The following is a 15000-nucleotide window of genomic DNA, read 5'->3' as shown; positions in this document are numbered from 1 at the left end:
GAGTGTGAATGAATGAGAGTGTGTGAGTGTGTGTGTGTGTGTGATGAGTGTGTGTGTGTGAACCTCTGACGGAGGTGACAGGTGTCACTTTCCCCTCCATCATGTCGTACAGGTAGAACATCTTGTTCCTCAGACTGGTGGCGATCACCGTCTCTCCGTCCCGACTGAACGCCGCCCGGTGGACCGGAAACTTCTCCAGACGGATGCTCTGGATCTGAGGGTTGGACTTCCCGTCCACCTGTACACACACACACACACACACACACACACACACACACACACACACACACACACACACACACACACACACACACACACACACACACACACACACACACACACACACACACACACACACACACACACACACACACACACACACACACACACACACACACACACACACACACACACACACACACACACACACACACACACACACACACACACACACACACACACACACACACAAAATGTCAGAGAACGGACGCTGTGGTGGGAAGGTGGTTAAGGTGTGTGTGTGTGTGTCTGACCTGGAACAGGCTCAGTGATTGGTCGAGGCCGGCGGTCATGACGACCTGAGCGTTGGGGTGGAACTGCACGGAGGTCAGAGCGTCTGGAGAGGGCCGAGCCGCGTTGGCATGGAGACACTTCTTCATCTGGAAGAACAAAATATCATCAGTGAGGATCTGAGGAGTTAGAGTTAGGGTCAGGCTCCTCGATATATTTATAATAATGTGCTGGTATTGATGCATCAGCTGACCCTCAGGATGCTGCCGGGCAGACGCTCTGAAGTCCCCAGGAAGTCCCCCGTCCTCCTCATCAGCTCATCGTCATCATCCTCCTCCTCCTCCTCCTCATCATCAGCTGCAGGGACACAATGATCACCACATCAGTCATGCTGCAGATATTCAGAGAGACTAACGGCCCGTCCAGACTCCGCACGGCGGCGCTTTGAAGCTTCTGCCCGTTCTCTTTGAATGGGGTGACGTCACGCTTTGCATTGTGGTCGCGTCGCTTCGGTCGCTTCAAAAGTTGAGCAATGTTCAACTTTTGAAGCTTCGACGGAAGCGTCAGCCAATCAAATCATAAGCCAGTACGAGCTCTAGCCAATCAAACCGCGCGGTTGTGTGTCCGGGGCGGGAGATTCATGTGATTGGTTGTTGGTCGCAGGCCAGACACGCCCACCGGCAAGCTTCAACGCGTGCCCCCGTGTGGACGTACCATTATGGCGTTTCTCCACTGCAGGACCTAGAACTAGGCCGATAGGGGAGGGGATTTGGTTTCACACCAAAAAGGATCTGGAACTATTCCCTAGTTCGTGCAAAACTAACCATTTCTGATTGGCTGGGCGGATTGCAAACAACGCCCCGTAAAACTCTGAAAAGTTTTGTGAAGTCGCCATTTTATTTGCTTGCATTAGCATTAGCATTAGCATTAGCCCAGCGCACCAACGCAGAGAGACTGACTTATGGCAACACAAAAGAAAACATGGGAGCGGTGGAGATGAGGAGGTGTCGGTGTTCTGGCGATTTACTCTGAAGGCTTCAGGAGGAGCTGCTCCGGGGACTTCCGGCCGGGGACTCCGGGTGGCAGTATACGCCGTGAAGTTGTTTGCGGTCTGCCAGTAAACCCAAAGCAGAAGAAGAAGAAGTGACGTCAGCGGCTTCATTTGCCTAATCCTCCCTCAGGGACTTATTCCGGTGAGAACGCGATCTGCTAGGACAGCTCCAGGGACTACAGAGTTCGAGGGAACTAAGTACCACAAAGTGCTTGGTGTGAAAGCGGCTGTCTCTGCTCTGCTCCAGGCGACAGTTTGTTCCATCTGTTCTCAGAAGGTTGGGTGTGCGTTCACAGCAAAACCCAAACCGATTATAAACTGTAAGCAAGTCACATTAGATCTCCACGATATGCCTTTCCAGAGATATCATATCTATCGTGATACAGAGAGTCACTCGGTCATAGAGTGTGAGTGCTGCGAGTGCACCAGGGTAGGATTTTCAGGGCGGCCATGGTGGCCACGCCGTGAAGCCCCGAAAATAATTGTAGGTCCTCCGGCCACCATGGCCTGTGTCATGCGTCAGAGCAGTGTCAGGTTTCTGAACTGCGTTACGCTGCGTTCACAACGGACGCAATGTGAATATTCTCATCGCTCTAACCGCTGGAGTTTCACCGCGGCTGTCAGCTGTGTTTACTCCTGTCACTCAAACAGGACGCGCTGGAGAGGGGGCGGGGCTTATATCCATGATGTAAATACTGTGGTGGAAACCAACTACGACAAAATTAACCTATTTTACCGTGATTTAATTGTAATACACGTTTCAAAGTGATGCCGAGGTAACTACATACTGACACCGGTTAGTAACCAAGCTGTAGTCAGGATGCAGACACTATTGCACTTCATTTATTGTCTTGGTTGATACATTTTATTTGATCAATAAGGTATTTATATTGTTTTTCCCTTTTGAAACAGATGTTCAGTTATGTTAAAGTCTTTGATTGCACTTCAAGTCTAAAGTTTACATTTTAATTGTTTGGCACTGACTTTCCCTCATTGATGTTTTATGTTTTAAGCTCCTTTTCATGTGTATCGATGTTACGTCATTGTTAGTGGTACCTAAAACAGAAAGTGCATTTTTATACTGAGAAACTGTGCCTTGAATATTTTATTTTATTTAGCAAGAGTGCACTCTACTTGGAGAAGAAAGCAGTGTTAACGTTTGTTGTGTAGGGTGCAGGCCTAGCTACTTGAACACTGAGGAAGCCATATCAACATTCCTGTTGAATTGTTCACTCAGGGATTCATTGCAGAATTAAAACCAGCAGTGTTTCCCACAGAATTTGATTCTATTTGTGGGGGCACCGCACCGCACCCCCCGTCACGAAAAGCCAAGGGCCCCTTAACCTATTCGGGTGGTCCATGCATCCACCCCCCCCTCAAATAAGATAATACATGCGTGTTCATGGCTACTGTAGACAACGATCTTGTTGCTCTGTGTTGCGTTGTTAATAAGTGAGAGACCGGAGTTGAGGATCTGTGGGGGGGGTTTATTCTCCCAAAAATATCATTTACAATTCAGGCATTTCAGACTCCTTATTCCAAAGCGACTTACAGTGACCAATCACAGGGGCATTCTCCCTGGAGTAACCCAGGGCTAAGTGCCTTACTCAAGGGCACACTAGTAGTGGTGTTCCAGGCAGGATTTGAACTCGCAACCTTCCGATCATCAGCCCACCTCACTATCCATTAGACTACCAAAAAATAAAAAAATAAAATAAAAATAAAAAAAAGTATAATAATATATATATTTTTTTATGAGATCCATTTGTGGCGGACGATATTTAATTGTGGCGGCCCGGCTTGAAATGGTATTTTGGTCTGTTACGCCTTTTTATTACCTTGTAGGTGGTTGTACTGTTAAGTAACTTGAAAAATAACCATAATAACTGACATGAGAAAATATCGTGATAAATATCGTCTATCGTGATACTGCTTGAAAAATATCATGATATTATATTTTTCAATATCGCCCACCCCTACCTCAGAATGAATCCCCCTATAGGCTACACACAGTATAGATACCAAATAGATTGGTTTTACACGACACTGTTCATTCTTCATTCCGCCTCATTCTTTCGCTCAAGATTTTGAAGACATCCGCGCTCTTGTGACTCGTAAATACCACGCTTCCTGTGTTTTGGTGCGGACTGCGTTCACAGAAATGATCCGCTCCAGAGTTCACGGGCAGCTCCAGAGCTCACCGGCAGCTCCAGAGCTCACCGACAGCTCCAGAGCTCACGGGCAGCGCCAGAGCACACGGGCAGCTCCAGAGCTCACCGGCAGCGCCAGAGCTCACCGGCAACTCCAGAGCTCACGGGCAGCGCCAGAGCACACGGGCAGCTCCAGAGTTCACGGGCAGCTCCAGAGCTCACCGGCAGCTCCAGAGCTCACCGGCAGCTCCAGAGCTCACCGGCAGCTCCAGAGCTCACGGGCAGCTCCAGAGCTCACCGGCAACTCCAGAGCTCACGGGCAGCGCCAGAGCACACGGGCAGCTCCAGAGTTCACGGGCAGCTCCAGAGCTCACCGGCAGCTCCAGAGCTCACCGGCAGCTCCAGAGCACACCGGCAACTCCAGAGCTCACCGGCAGCTCCAGAGCTCACCGGCAGCTCCAGAGCTCACGGGCAGCTCCAGAGCACACCGGCAACTCCAGAGCTCACCGGCAACTCCAGAGCTCACCGGCAGCTCCAGAGCTCACCGGCAGCTCCAGAGCACACCGGCAGCTCCAGAGCTCACAGGCAACTCCAGAGTTCACCGGCAGCTCCAGAGCTAGATTCAAACAGACTAAACAAGGCTGTGTGAACGAGACTCACCGTTCTTCTTCTTCTTCTTCTTCTTCACAGAGTTTTCCGCCCACGAAGGAGCTCCTCCCATCGACTTCTGGAACCTGAAGCACACACAGTTCAATGTGAGTGAGTGAGTGTCTGTGTGTGTGTGTGTGTGTGTGTGTGTGTGTGTGTGTGTCTCTGTGTGTGTGTGTGTGTGTGTGTGTGTGTGTCTCTGTGTGTGTGTGTGTGTGTGTGTGTCTCTGTGTGTGTGTGTCTCTGTGTGTGTCTCTGTGTGTGTGTGTCTCTGTGTGTGTCTCTGTGTGTGTGTGTGTGTGTGTGTGTGTGTGTCTCTGTGTGTGTGTGTGTGTGTGTGTGTGTCTTTGTGTGTCTCTGTGTCTGTGTGTGTGTGTGTGTGTGTGTGTGTGTGTGTGTGTGTGTGTGTCTGTGTGTGTGTGTGTGTGTGTGTGTGTGTGTGTGTGTGTGTGTGTGTGTGTGTGTGTGTGTGTGTGTGTGTGTCTCACTGTTCTCTCATCCTCTGCTGTAGCTTCCTGCTGCTCAGCGTCTCCTCAGCTTCTCCTCTGATCAGATCTCTGCGGAATCGATGCTTCATGTCCACCCTGAAGAAGAGCCTCCATTAGAACTGGTTATATTTATACAGACACCATAGAAGAAGTGTCTTTCAAACACCACAGAAGAAGAGTCTTTCAAACACCACAGATGAGTCTTTCAGACACCACAGAAGAAGACTCACTGCTCCTCCCTCTCATCGTCTTCATCGATCCAAACCGCCTCTCTTTTCTTCGCCGGCTTCGTTCGCCCTTCCTCCTCCGAGTGTCCGGACTCATCGTCTCCGTCGTCCAATGAGACGCTCGTCTGCTTTTTGTCCACCTGCGGACAGGAAGTGATGTCAGAGCAGGTAAACACACGTGGAGGCCTCAGGTTTAAACACTGAGTACAGAACAAGAAGAAGAAGAAGATGGACCTTAGAACACTTTACGTCCAGAAGTCTGAAGAGAGTTTGGTGGCAGAGCTCTACAGGTGATGAGTGACAGCCTCTCCTCACCTGTAGAGCTGCTGTTGGTCTCAGGTATGTTCCCTAATGCAGTACAGGTGAGTTACCTGCAGACCCCATTAACCCCTCAGTACAGGTGAGTTACCTGCAGACCCCATTAACCCCTCAGTACAGGTGAGTTACCTGCAGACCCCATTAACCCCTCAGTACAGGTGAGTTACCTGCAGACCCCATTAACCCCTCAGTACAGGTGAGTTACCTGCAGACGCCGTTAACCCCTCAGTACAGGTGAGTTACTTACAGACCCCATTAACCCCTCAGTACAGGTGAGTTACTTACAGACCCCATTAACCCCTCAGTACAGGTGAGTTAGCTGCAGACCCCATTAACCCCTCAGTACAGGTGAGTTACCTGCAGACGCCGTTAACCCCTCAGTACAGGTGAGTTACTTGCAGACCCCATTAACCCCTCAGTACAGGTGAGTTACCTGCAGACCCCATTAACCCCTCAGTACAGGTGAGTTACCTGCAGACGCCGTTAACCCCTCAGTACAGGTGAGTTACTTACAGACCCCATTAACCCCTCAGTACAGGTGAGTTACTTACAGACCCCATTAACCCCTCAGTACAGGTGAGTTAGCTGCAGACCCCATTAACCCCTCAGTACAGGTGAGTTACCTGCAGACCCCATTAACCCCTCAGTACAGGTGAGTTAGCTGCAGACCCCTCAGTACAGGTGAGTTACCTGCAGACGCCGTTAACCCCTCAGTACAGGTGAGTTACTTGCAGACCCCATTAACCCCTCAGTACAGGTGAGTTAGCTGCAGACCCCTCAGTACAGGTGAGTTACTTGCAGACCCCATTAACCCCTCAGTACAGGTGAGTTACCTGCAGACCCCATTAACCCCCCTCAGTACAGGTGAGTTACCTGCAGACCCCATTAACCCCTCAGTACAGGTGAGTTACCTGCAGACCCCATTAACCCCTCAGTACAGGTGAGTTACTTGCAGACCCCATTAACCCCTCAGTACAGGTGAGTTACCTGCAGACCCCATTAACCCCCCTCAGTACAGGTGAGTTACCTGCAGACCCCATTAACCCCTCAGTACAGGTGAGTTACCTGCAGACCCCATTAACCCCTCAGTACAGGTGAGTTACCTGCAGACCCCATTAACCCCTCAGTACAGGTGAGTTACCTGCAGACCCCATTAACCCCTCAGTACAGGTGAGTTACCTGCAGACCCCATTAACCCCTCAGTACAGGTGAGTTACCTGCAGACCCCATTAACCCCTCAGTACAGGTGAGTTACCTGCAGACCCCATTAACCCCTCAGTACAGGTGAGTTACTTGCAGACCCCATTAACCCCTCAGTACAGGTGAGTTACCTGCAGACCCCATTAACCCCTCAGTACAGGTGAGTTACTTGCAGACCCCATTAACCCCTCAGTACAGGTGAGTTACCTGAGACCCCATTAACCCCTCAGTACAGGTGAGTTACCTGCAGACCCCATTAACCCCTCAGTACAGGTGAGTTACCTGAGACCCCATTAACCCCTCAGTACAGGTGAGTTACCTGCAGACCCCATTAACCCCTCAGTACAGGTGAGTTACCTGCAGGAGATGGTCCAGCAGCTGCTCCTCCCCCCCGAACAGCAGGTCCTCCAGCAGCCTCACGGACTCGTCCTCCTCTCCCAGAACCGCCACAAGGTTCTGGTTCCTGACCCGGCGCTGACCCTCCTCCTCAGGGTCAGGGGCCAGCGGGGGGGGGGGCTGCTTCCTCTTCTGGGGGCGGGGCTGCTTCCTCTTTAGGGGGCTGGGCTCCGGCATCAGGGGGAGGGGCTCCGGCACCAGGGGGAGGGGCTCCGGCATCACTTCCTCCATGATGAGAAGAACTGCTAACAGAACCAGAACCAGGGATAATGAGAACCAGAACCAGGGTTGAGGAGAACCAGAACCAGGGTTAACCAGAACCAGGTTAATGAGAACCAGAACCAGGGTTAAGCAGAACCAGGTTAATGAGAACCAGAACCAGGGTTAACCAGAACCAGGTTAATGAGAACCAGAACCAGGGTTAACCAGAACCAGGTTCATGAGAGGGTCAGACATCAACACTGCTATACATGAACCAAAATAAACAAGTTTCAATGGTATGTTATTGATTAAATGTTGTGTTATTGGTTGTATGTTATTGATTATAGTATGTTATTGATTATAATTTGTGTTATTGGTTGTATGTTATTGATTATAGTATGATATTGATTATAGTTTGTGTTATTGGTTGTATGTTATTGATTAGTTTGTGTTATTGGTTGTATGTTATTAATTATAGTATGTTATTGATTATAATTTGTGTTATTGGTTGTATGTTATTGATTATAGTATGATATTGATTATAGTTTGTGTTATTGGTTGTATGTTATTGATTAGTTTGTGTTATTGGTTGTATGTTATTAATTATAGTATGTTATTGATTATAATTTGTGTTATTGGTTGTATGTTATTGATTATAGTATGATATTGATTATAGTTTGTGTTATTGGTTGTATGTTATTGATTAGTTTGTGTTATTGGTTGTATGTTATTGATTATAGTATGATATTGATTATAGTTTGTGTTATTGGTTGTATGTTATTGATTAGTTTGTGTTATTGGTTGTATGTTATTAATTATAGTATGTTATTGATTATAATTTGTGTTATTGGTTGTATGTTATTGATTATAGTATGATATTGATTATAGTTTGTGTTATTGGTTGTATGTTATTGATTAGTTTGTGTTATTGGTTGTATGTTATTAATTATAGTATGTTATTGATTATAATTTGTGTTATAGGTTGTATGTTATTGATTATAGTATGTTATTGATTAGTTTGTGTTATTGGTTGTATGTTATTAATTATATTATGTTATTGGTTGTATGTTATTGATTATAGTATGTTATAGGTTGTATGTTATTGATTATAGTATGTTATTGGTTATTGATTATGGCCATATTCATATGATGGTATGATTATTGAAAAGTACACAGTTCTGTGTTTCCATAGATCTAGTCTCTTTATTTTCCCGCAAAGTGCAACAGATTGATTTAAGTCTCTAACCACTCTATAACTACAGGGCTTTCACTGCGAGCAGCGAGGCTGAACGTAGTGACGATACACCCATCAACACCCCCAGGAGAAGCTGGTAGTGTCCCGCTGGCTAACTGGCTGACTGGCTGACTGGCTGGCTGCCTGGCTGGGTGGGTGCTTCCCTTGGTGGGTGGGTGGCTGCTTAAATCCCGGCATGACTAATCGTTACAGTGGATCTTATGTTTTTAATGGATCTTTAGCTCCAACCCCAGCTGCTGTATTTACATGTGTTACTGAGCAGAGAGAGGGAGAGGGTACTGACCTGCGGCTTTAACGTCCTCTTAGTTCAAGTCCTCTTGATTAACGTCCTCTTAATTATACTCCTCTTGATTAACGTCCTCTTAATTATACTCCTCTTGATTAACGTCCTCTTGATATAAAGTGATTTCTGTGCTCCTCAGCTCCTCTGCAGCTCCACATGTGGACCGTAGTGTTTTTTTTCACGTGTTTCCGGGTCACTCTGCACGGGGGAAATGAAAGCCTGCCCCCTGGTGGTGGGTTATGGCTAGAAAGGATCCGTCTTGTGTAAAACTCTCGCGAGAGTTTGCAAGTCACGTGGCTGAATGTTTACTTTTGGCAAACAGCCTTTCAGTTACGATCGTTAAAATCATTGGGCCACAGCAAATGATGGTGAGAAGCTAAACTATCTATTCATGATGTCAATGACAGGGAGTGTGATTGTTGAAATAGGGTGTTAGCGGTCTTGCTGGTGTTCAAAGAACAATGACACCACTGTAGATCACCAACACTATGGTTTATTTTTTATTCACAGGCAAGTCAACGTTGTCGCAGTAAAAGTCCCAAGATACCTCCTGGTACAATAAAATGTTCCCTTTCAGTGTTTCACTATTAAGTCTGATGTTTCTTTATTAATAAATGTTATCATGATGAATTGGAAATGGGGGACCCGGATGTAAACAAGACGAAAGTCTTTCTCTGGTCTGCATCCCCTTAACAATTGTATGTTCTGAGCTGTACTGTACTGCACCCAATATACAAGCTGTTAATAAACTTTTCAATCAATCAATCAATCAATCAAGTGCATTCACTGCCACCTTCTGGACGGAGTGTGGATCAGCAGCACGGTGTTAATCTAAACTCTAAATGCTTCAGCCCCCTCATCCTTCTCTAAATATGTCACTGTTGGATTTCTCTTCAGTGCTTCCTTCAGTCACGGATGGTATTTGGGGCAGAGCAGAAAGATGTGCTCCACTGTTTCATAATGACCACAGTATTCACATGTGCCTGTTTCATGTTTTTCATCGTGAATAATGTGTTATTGATCGCTTCTCCTCCTCACTAGTGACTTATCCGACCGGCCCACTTCAGTACCGGCCCATGTGTGTGACGTGTGTATGTGTGTGTAGATGTGTGTGTAGTCCCTTTAAATTAATATTATAATATAAATACAGAACACAAACCCCTTTAAAGACACCTTACCTCCATCGTGAGGTATGAAGACTTGAATGAGTGAATAATAACTCCAGATGTTCTGTGGTTGTTCAGCAGGCAGACAGGTGTTTATTGGAGCGTCAGGTACACACTTCTTCAGCTAGGAGCTAACACTACAGGTAGCACAGAGTCACTGGCCGTTTCTCAATCTCGAGGAAACTGGCTTCCAAGCCAATATTTCAAGGATGCTACGTCATCGAGTGCCGCCGAAGGACTGTTCCAATGTCCAGCATACTTGGAATTCCACCGAGGCCGCGTCCTTGGTTTGGGGGTAATTTCGAGGCTGCACATGGGTAGACTTCGCGTCCTTCAAATCCCCACAATGCTTTGCGCACGGACCAATTTCCCCAAATCTGTGGTGGAAAATGTAAGGCGGGGCCTCTCATATGACGCACACTTACTAGCCTGTTCCGCTCTTCGTTTTCCGAACGCCTAGAAGGATTCTTGCCTCGCTTCTGAAGCAAGTGACTCGGAAGACATGTGCTACAAAGCAAGCGTACTCGAGATTGAGAAACGGCCACTGGTTCACAGCTGAGAAGGGGGCGGGGCTTCCTGCCGTAGGTAAACGCTCCTCACCTGTACTGCACGGATATAATGAACAGCCTCAATCATATTAGTCTCCAGACGCTGGGACGTTACATGAGAAGTTATCTGACTGGAGTCTGTGAGCCGGGTTACACAGAAACACCTGGACTATTACATCCCATAATGATCTGAAACACCTGGACTATTACATCCCATAATGATCTGAAACACCTGGACTATTACATCCCATAATGATCTGAAACACCTGGACTATTACATCCCATAATGATCTGAAACACCTGGACTATTACATCCCATAATGATCTGAAACACCTGGACAGATTACATCCCATAATGATCTGAAACACCTGGACAGATTACATCCCATAATGATCTGAAACACCTGGACTATTACATCCCATAATGATCTGAAACACCTGGACTATTACATCCCATAATGATCTGAAACACCTGGACAGATTACATCCCATAATGATCTGAAACACCTGGACTATTACATCCCATAATGATCTGAAACACCTGGACAGATTACATCCCATAATGATCTGAAACACCTGGACTATTACATCCCATAATGATCTGAAACACCTGGACAGATTACATCCCATAATGATCTGAAACACCTGGACAGATTACATCCCATAATGATCTGAAACACCTGGACTATTACATCCCATAATGATCTGAAACACCTGGACTATTACATCCCATAATGATCTGAAACACCTGGACAGATTACATCCCATAATGATCTGAAACACCTGGACAGATTACATCCCATAATGATTTGAAACACCTGGACTATTACATCCCATAATGATCTGAAACACCTGGACTATTACATCCCATAATGATCTGAAACACCTGGACTATTACATCCCATAATGATCTGAAACACCTGGACTATTACATCCCATAATGATCTGAAACACCTGGACTATTACATCCCATAATGATCTGAAACACCTGGACTATTACATCCCATAATGATCTGAAACACCAGGACAGATTACATCCCATAATGATCTGAAACACCTGGACTATTACATCCCATAATGATCTGAAACACCTGGACTATTACATCCCATAATGATCTGAAACACCTGGACTATTACATCCCATAATGATCTGAAACACCTGGACAGATTACATCCCATAATGATCTGAAACACCTGGACAGATTACATCCCATAATGATCATTAACCCAGGTGTGCATCTACCTGTAACGACTGTATTCTGGTGTCTAAGCATCACCGCATTAACACGGAGGGAAACCGTAGAAAATAATCATCAGTTTTTGGAGAAGTTTCGTTTTAAAATAATCTAAATTTCAACACGTTTTGTTTCTTTCTCACTCCTTTAGACGTGGTTTAACCCCTTCATCCCCACACTGACAGATCAGGTGGTTCCTGTTGACCTGCCGCCACACAAAGACCATTCAATAACAAACGAGAAATACTGGAAGCTGTTTATCGGTCAAACAGATTTAAACATTTACACATGAGACCTGGGGAGACCTGGTGGGACCTGGGGAGACCTGGTGGGACCTGGTGAGACCTGGGGAGACCTGGTGGGACCTGGTGAGACCTGGTGAGACCTGGTGGGACCTGGTGGGACCTGGGGAGACCTGGTGAGACCTGGTGGGACCTGGGGAGACCTGGTGAGACCTGGTGGGACCTGGGGAGACCTGGTGGGACCTGGTGAGACCTGGTGAGACCTGGTGGGACCTGGTGAGACCTGGTGAGACCTGGTGAGACCTGGTGGGACCTGGTGAGACCTGGTGAGACCTGGTGGGACCTGGTGAGACCTGGTGAGACCTGGTGGGACCTGGTGAGACCTGGTGGGACCTGGGGAGACCTGGTGGGACCTGGGGAGAACTGGGGAGACCTGGTGGGACCTGGTGAGACCTGGTGGGACCTGGGGAGACCTGGTGGGATCTGGTGAGACCTGGTGGGACCTGGTGAGACCTGGTGAGACCTGGTGAGACCTGGTGGGACCTGGGGAGAACTGGGGAGACCTGGGGAGACCTGGTGGGACCTGGTGAGACCTGGTGGGACCTGGTGAGACCTGGTGAGACCTGGGGAGACCTGGTGGGATCTGGTGAGACCTGGTGGGACCTGGTGAGACCTGGTGGGACCTGGTGGGACCTGGTGAGACCTGGTGAGACCTGGTGAGACCTGGTGGGACCTGGTGGGACCTGGTGAGACCTGGTGGGACCTGGTGGGACCTGGTGGGACCTGGTGGGACCTGGACCTGGTGAGACCTGGTGGGACCTGGTGAGACCTGGTGTGACCTGGTGGGATCTGGTGAGACCTGGTGGGACCTGGTGAGACCTGGGGAGACCTGGGGAGACCTGGGGAGACCTGGTGGGACCTGGTGAGACCTGGTGAGACCTGGTGTGACCTGGTGAGACCTGGTGAGACCTGGTGGGACTTGGTGAGACCTGGTGAGACCTGGTGAAACCTGGTGTGACCTGGTGAGACCTGGTGAGACCTGGTGGGACCTGGTGGGACCTGGTGGGACCTGGTGAGACCTGGTGAGACCTGGTGAGACCTGGTGGGACCTGGTGAGACCTGGTGGGACCTGGTGGGACCTGGTGGGACCTGGGGAGACCTGGTGAGACCTGGTGGGACCTGGTGAGACCTGGTTTGACCTGGTGGGACCTGGGGAGACCTGGTGAGACCTGGTGGGACCTGGTGGGACCTGGCGGGACCTGGTGGGACCTGGCGAGACCTGGTGGGACCTGGTGAGACCTGGTGGGACCTGGTGAGACCTGGTGGAGTCACTGAGATGTCTTAAAGCACAGTCGTAAGTTAGTCCAGAGAATAAAGACGGATATTAAAGAGGACGTCTTATCGGACGACCAATAAATAAAGATGTCATTTTAAAATCAAATCTTAATAAGAATCTTAGTATTCCCTACAACTTCGAATATTTATCATTTTTGCCATTCATTAAAATACTGTCGCTGTTTTATTTAGTAAACTTTATATAATATTATTTAATATTTCCACTTCAGTTATCGGCACATTGAACTCACGAGCATCTCATTCACTGCTTCTGGTTATATTTCAGTTTGGACTTCTGATAACTTCACAACATCTGAGAAGTTATTAAACACAGAGTAAAGACAACATGCAACAAGGACAGAGGAAGGAGGGGGGAGGAAGGGAAGGAGAGGAGGGAGGAAGAAAGGAGATGAGTGAGGGAGGAATGCAGAGTCCTTGCTGCAGGAGGAACTACTTCCTGTGTGATTGCCTCCCCCCCCACCTGCAGGTGAGTTCAGGTGCGTTTGTTTTGTTCATGTTGGCCACAATGAAGCACGTCACCCTGACAGCAGGTGAGAGTTCACAGGTGAGAGTTCATGGTCCACGTGTCCTCTCCTTCACGTGTCCTCTCCTTCACGTGTCCTCTCCTTCACTCGTTCTCTCCTTCACGTGTCCTCTCCTTCACGCGTCCTCTCCTTCACGCGTCCTCTCCTTCACGTGTCCTCTCATTCACGTGTCCTCTCCTTCACTCGTTCTCTCCTTCACGTGTCCTTTCTTTCACGCGTCCTCTCCTTCACGTGTCCTCTCATTCACGTGTCCTCTCCTTCACGTGTCCTCTCATTCACGTGTCCTCTCCTTCACGTGTCCTCTCATTCACGTGTCCTCTCCTTCACGCGTCCTCTCCTTCACGCGTCCTCTCCTTCACGCGTCCTCTCTTTCACGTGTCCTCTCATTCACGCGTCCTCTCCTTAACGCGTCCTCTCCTTAACGCGTCCTGTCCTTCACGCTTCCTCTCCTTCACGCGTTCTCTCCGTCACGCGTCCTCTCCTTCACGTGTTCTCTCCGTCACGTGTCCTCTCCTTCACGTGTTCTATCCGTCACGTGTCCTCTCCTTCACGTGTCCTCTCCTTCACGTGTCCTCTCCTTCACGTGTTCTATCCATCACGTGTCCTCTCCTTCACGTGTCCTCTCCTTCACGTGTTCTCTCCTTCACGCGTCCTCTCCTTCACGCGTCCTCTCCTTCACGTGTCCTCTCCTTCACGTGTTCTATCCATCACGTGTCCTCTCCTTCACGTGTCCTCTCCTTCCCGTGTTCTATCCATCACGTGTCCTCTCCTTCACGTGTCCTCTCCTTCACGTGTTCTCTCCGTCACGTGTCCTCTCCTTCACGCGTCCTCTCCTTAACGCGTCCTGTCCTTCACGCTTCCTCTCCTTCACGCGTTCTTTCCGTCAGGCGTCCTCTCCTTCACGTGTCCTCTCCTTCACGTGTCCTCTCCTTCACGTGTTCTATCCATCACGTGTCCTCTCCTTCACGTGTCCTCTCCTTCACGTGTTCTCTCCTTCACGCGTCCTCTCCTTCACGCGTCCTCTCCTTCACGTGTCCTCTCCTTCACGTGTTCTATCCATCACGTGTCCTCTCCTTCACGTGTCCTCTCCTTCCCGTGTTCTATCCATCACGTGTCCTCTCCTTCACGTGTCCTCTCCTTCACGTGTTCTCTCCGTCACGTGTCCTCTCCGTCACGTGTCCTCTCCTTCACGTGTCCTCTCC

General features: G+C 48.5%; 1 protein-coding gene across 3 annotated transcripts in view; it reads right to left on the bottom strand.

The window, feature by feature from the left end:
* The window catches only part of utp18 (UTP18 small subunit processome component), a 22138-nt gene that overhangs the window by 5325 nt on the left and 1813 nt on the right, over positions 1-15000 (bottom strand). The window contains exons 1-8 of one of the 3 annotated variants that reach the window (XM_079643832.1): positions 8728-8953; positions 6950-7233; positions 5078-5214; positions 4848-4943; positions 4372-4445; positions 764-867; positions 534-659; positions 64-238 (exon numbers count right to left, since the gene is read on the bottom strand). In XM_079643832.1, coding sequence (XP_079499958.1) covers positions 64-238; positions 534-659; positions 764-867; positions 4372-4445; positions 4848-4943; positions 5078-5214; positions 6950-7219 — 982 coding nt within the window. In that variant the 5' untranslated portion in view covers positions 7220-7233; positions 8728-8953. Of the gene's footprint in view, positions 1-63; positions 239-533; positions 660-763; positions 868-4371; positions 4446-4847; positions 4944-5077; positions 5215-6949; positions 7234-8727; positions 8954-15000 lie in introns of those variants that run through there. The other 2 variants (XM_079643833.1, XM_079643834.1) reach the window with 2 other exon arrangements.

Source organism: Notothenia rossii (genome assembly GCF_949606895.1).
Source record: "Notothenia rossii genome assembly, chromosome: 8".
NCBI lineage: Eukaryota > Metazoa > Chordata > Actinopteri > Perciformes > Nototheniidae > Notothenia > Notothenia rossii.
The sequence above is the reverse complement of the archived record's forward strand: the minus strand, read 5'-3'. Positions and strand labels throughout refer to the sequence as shown.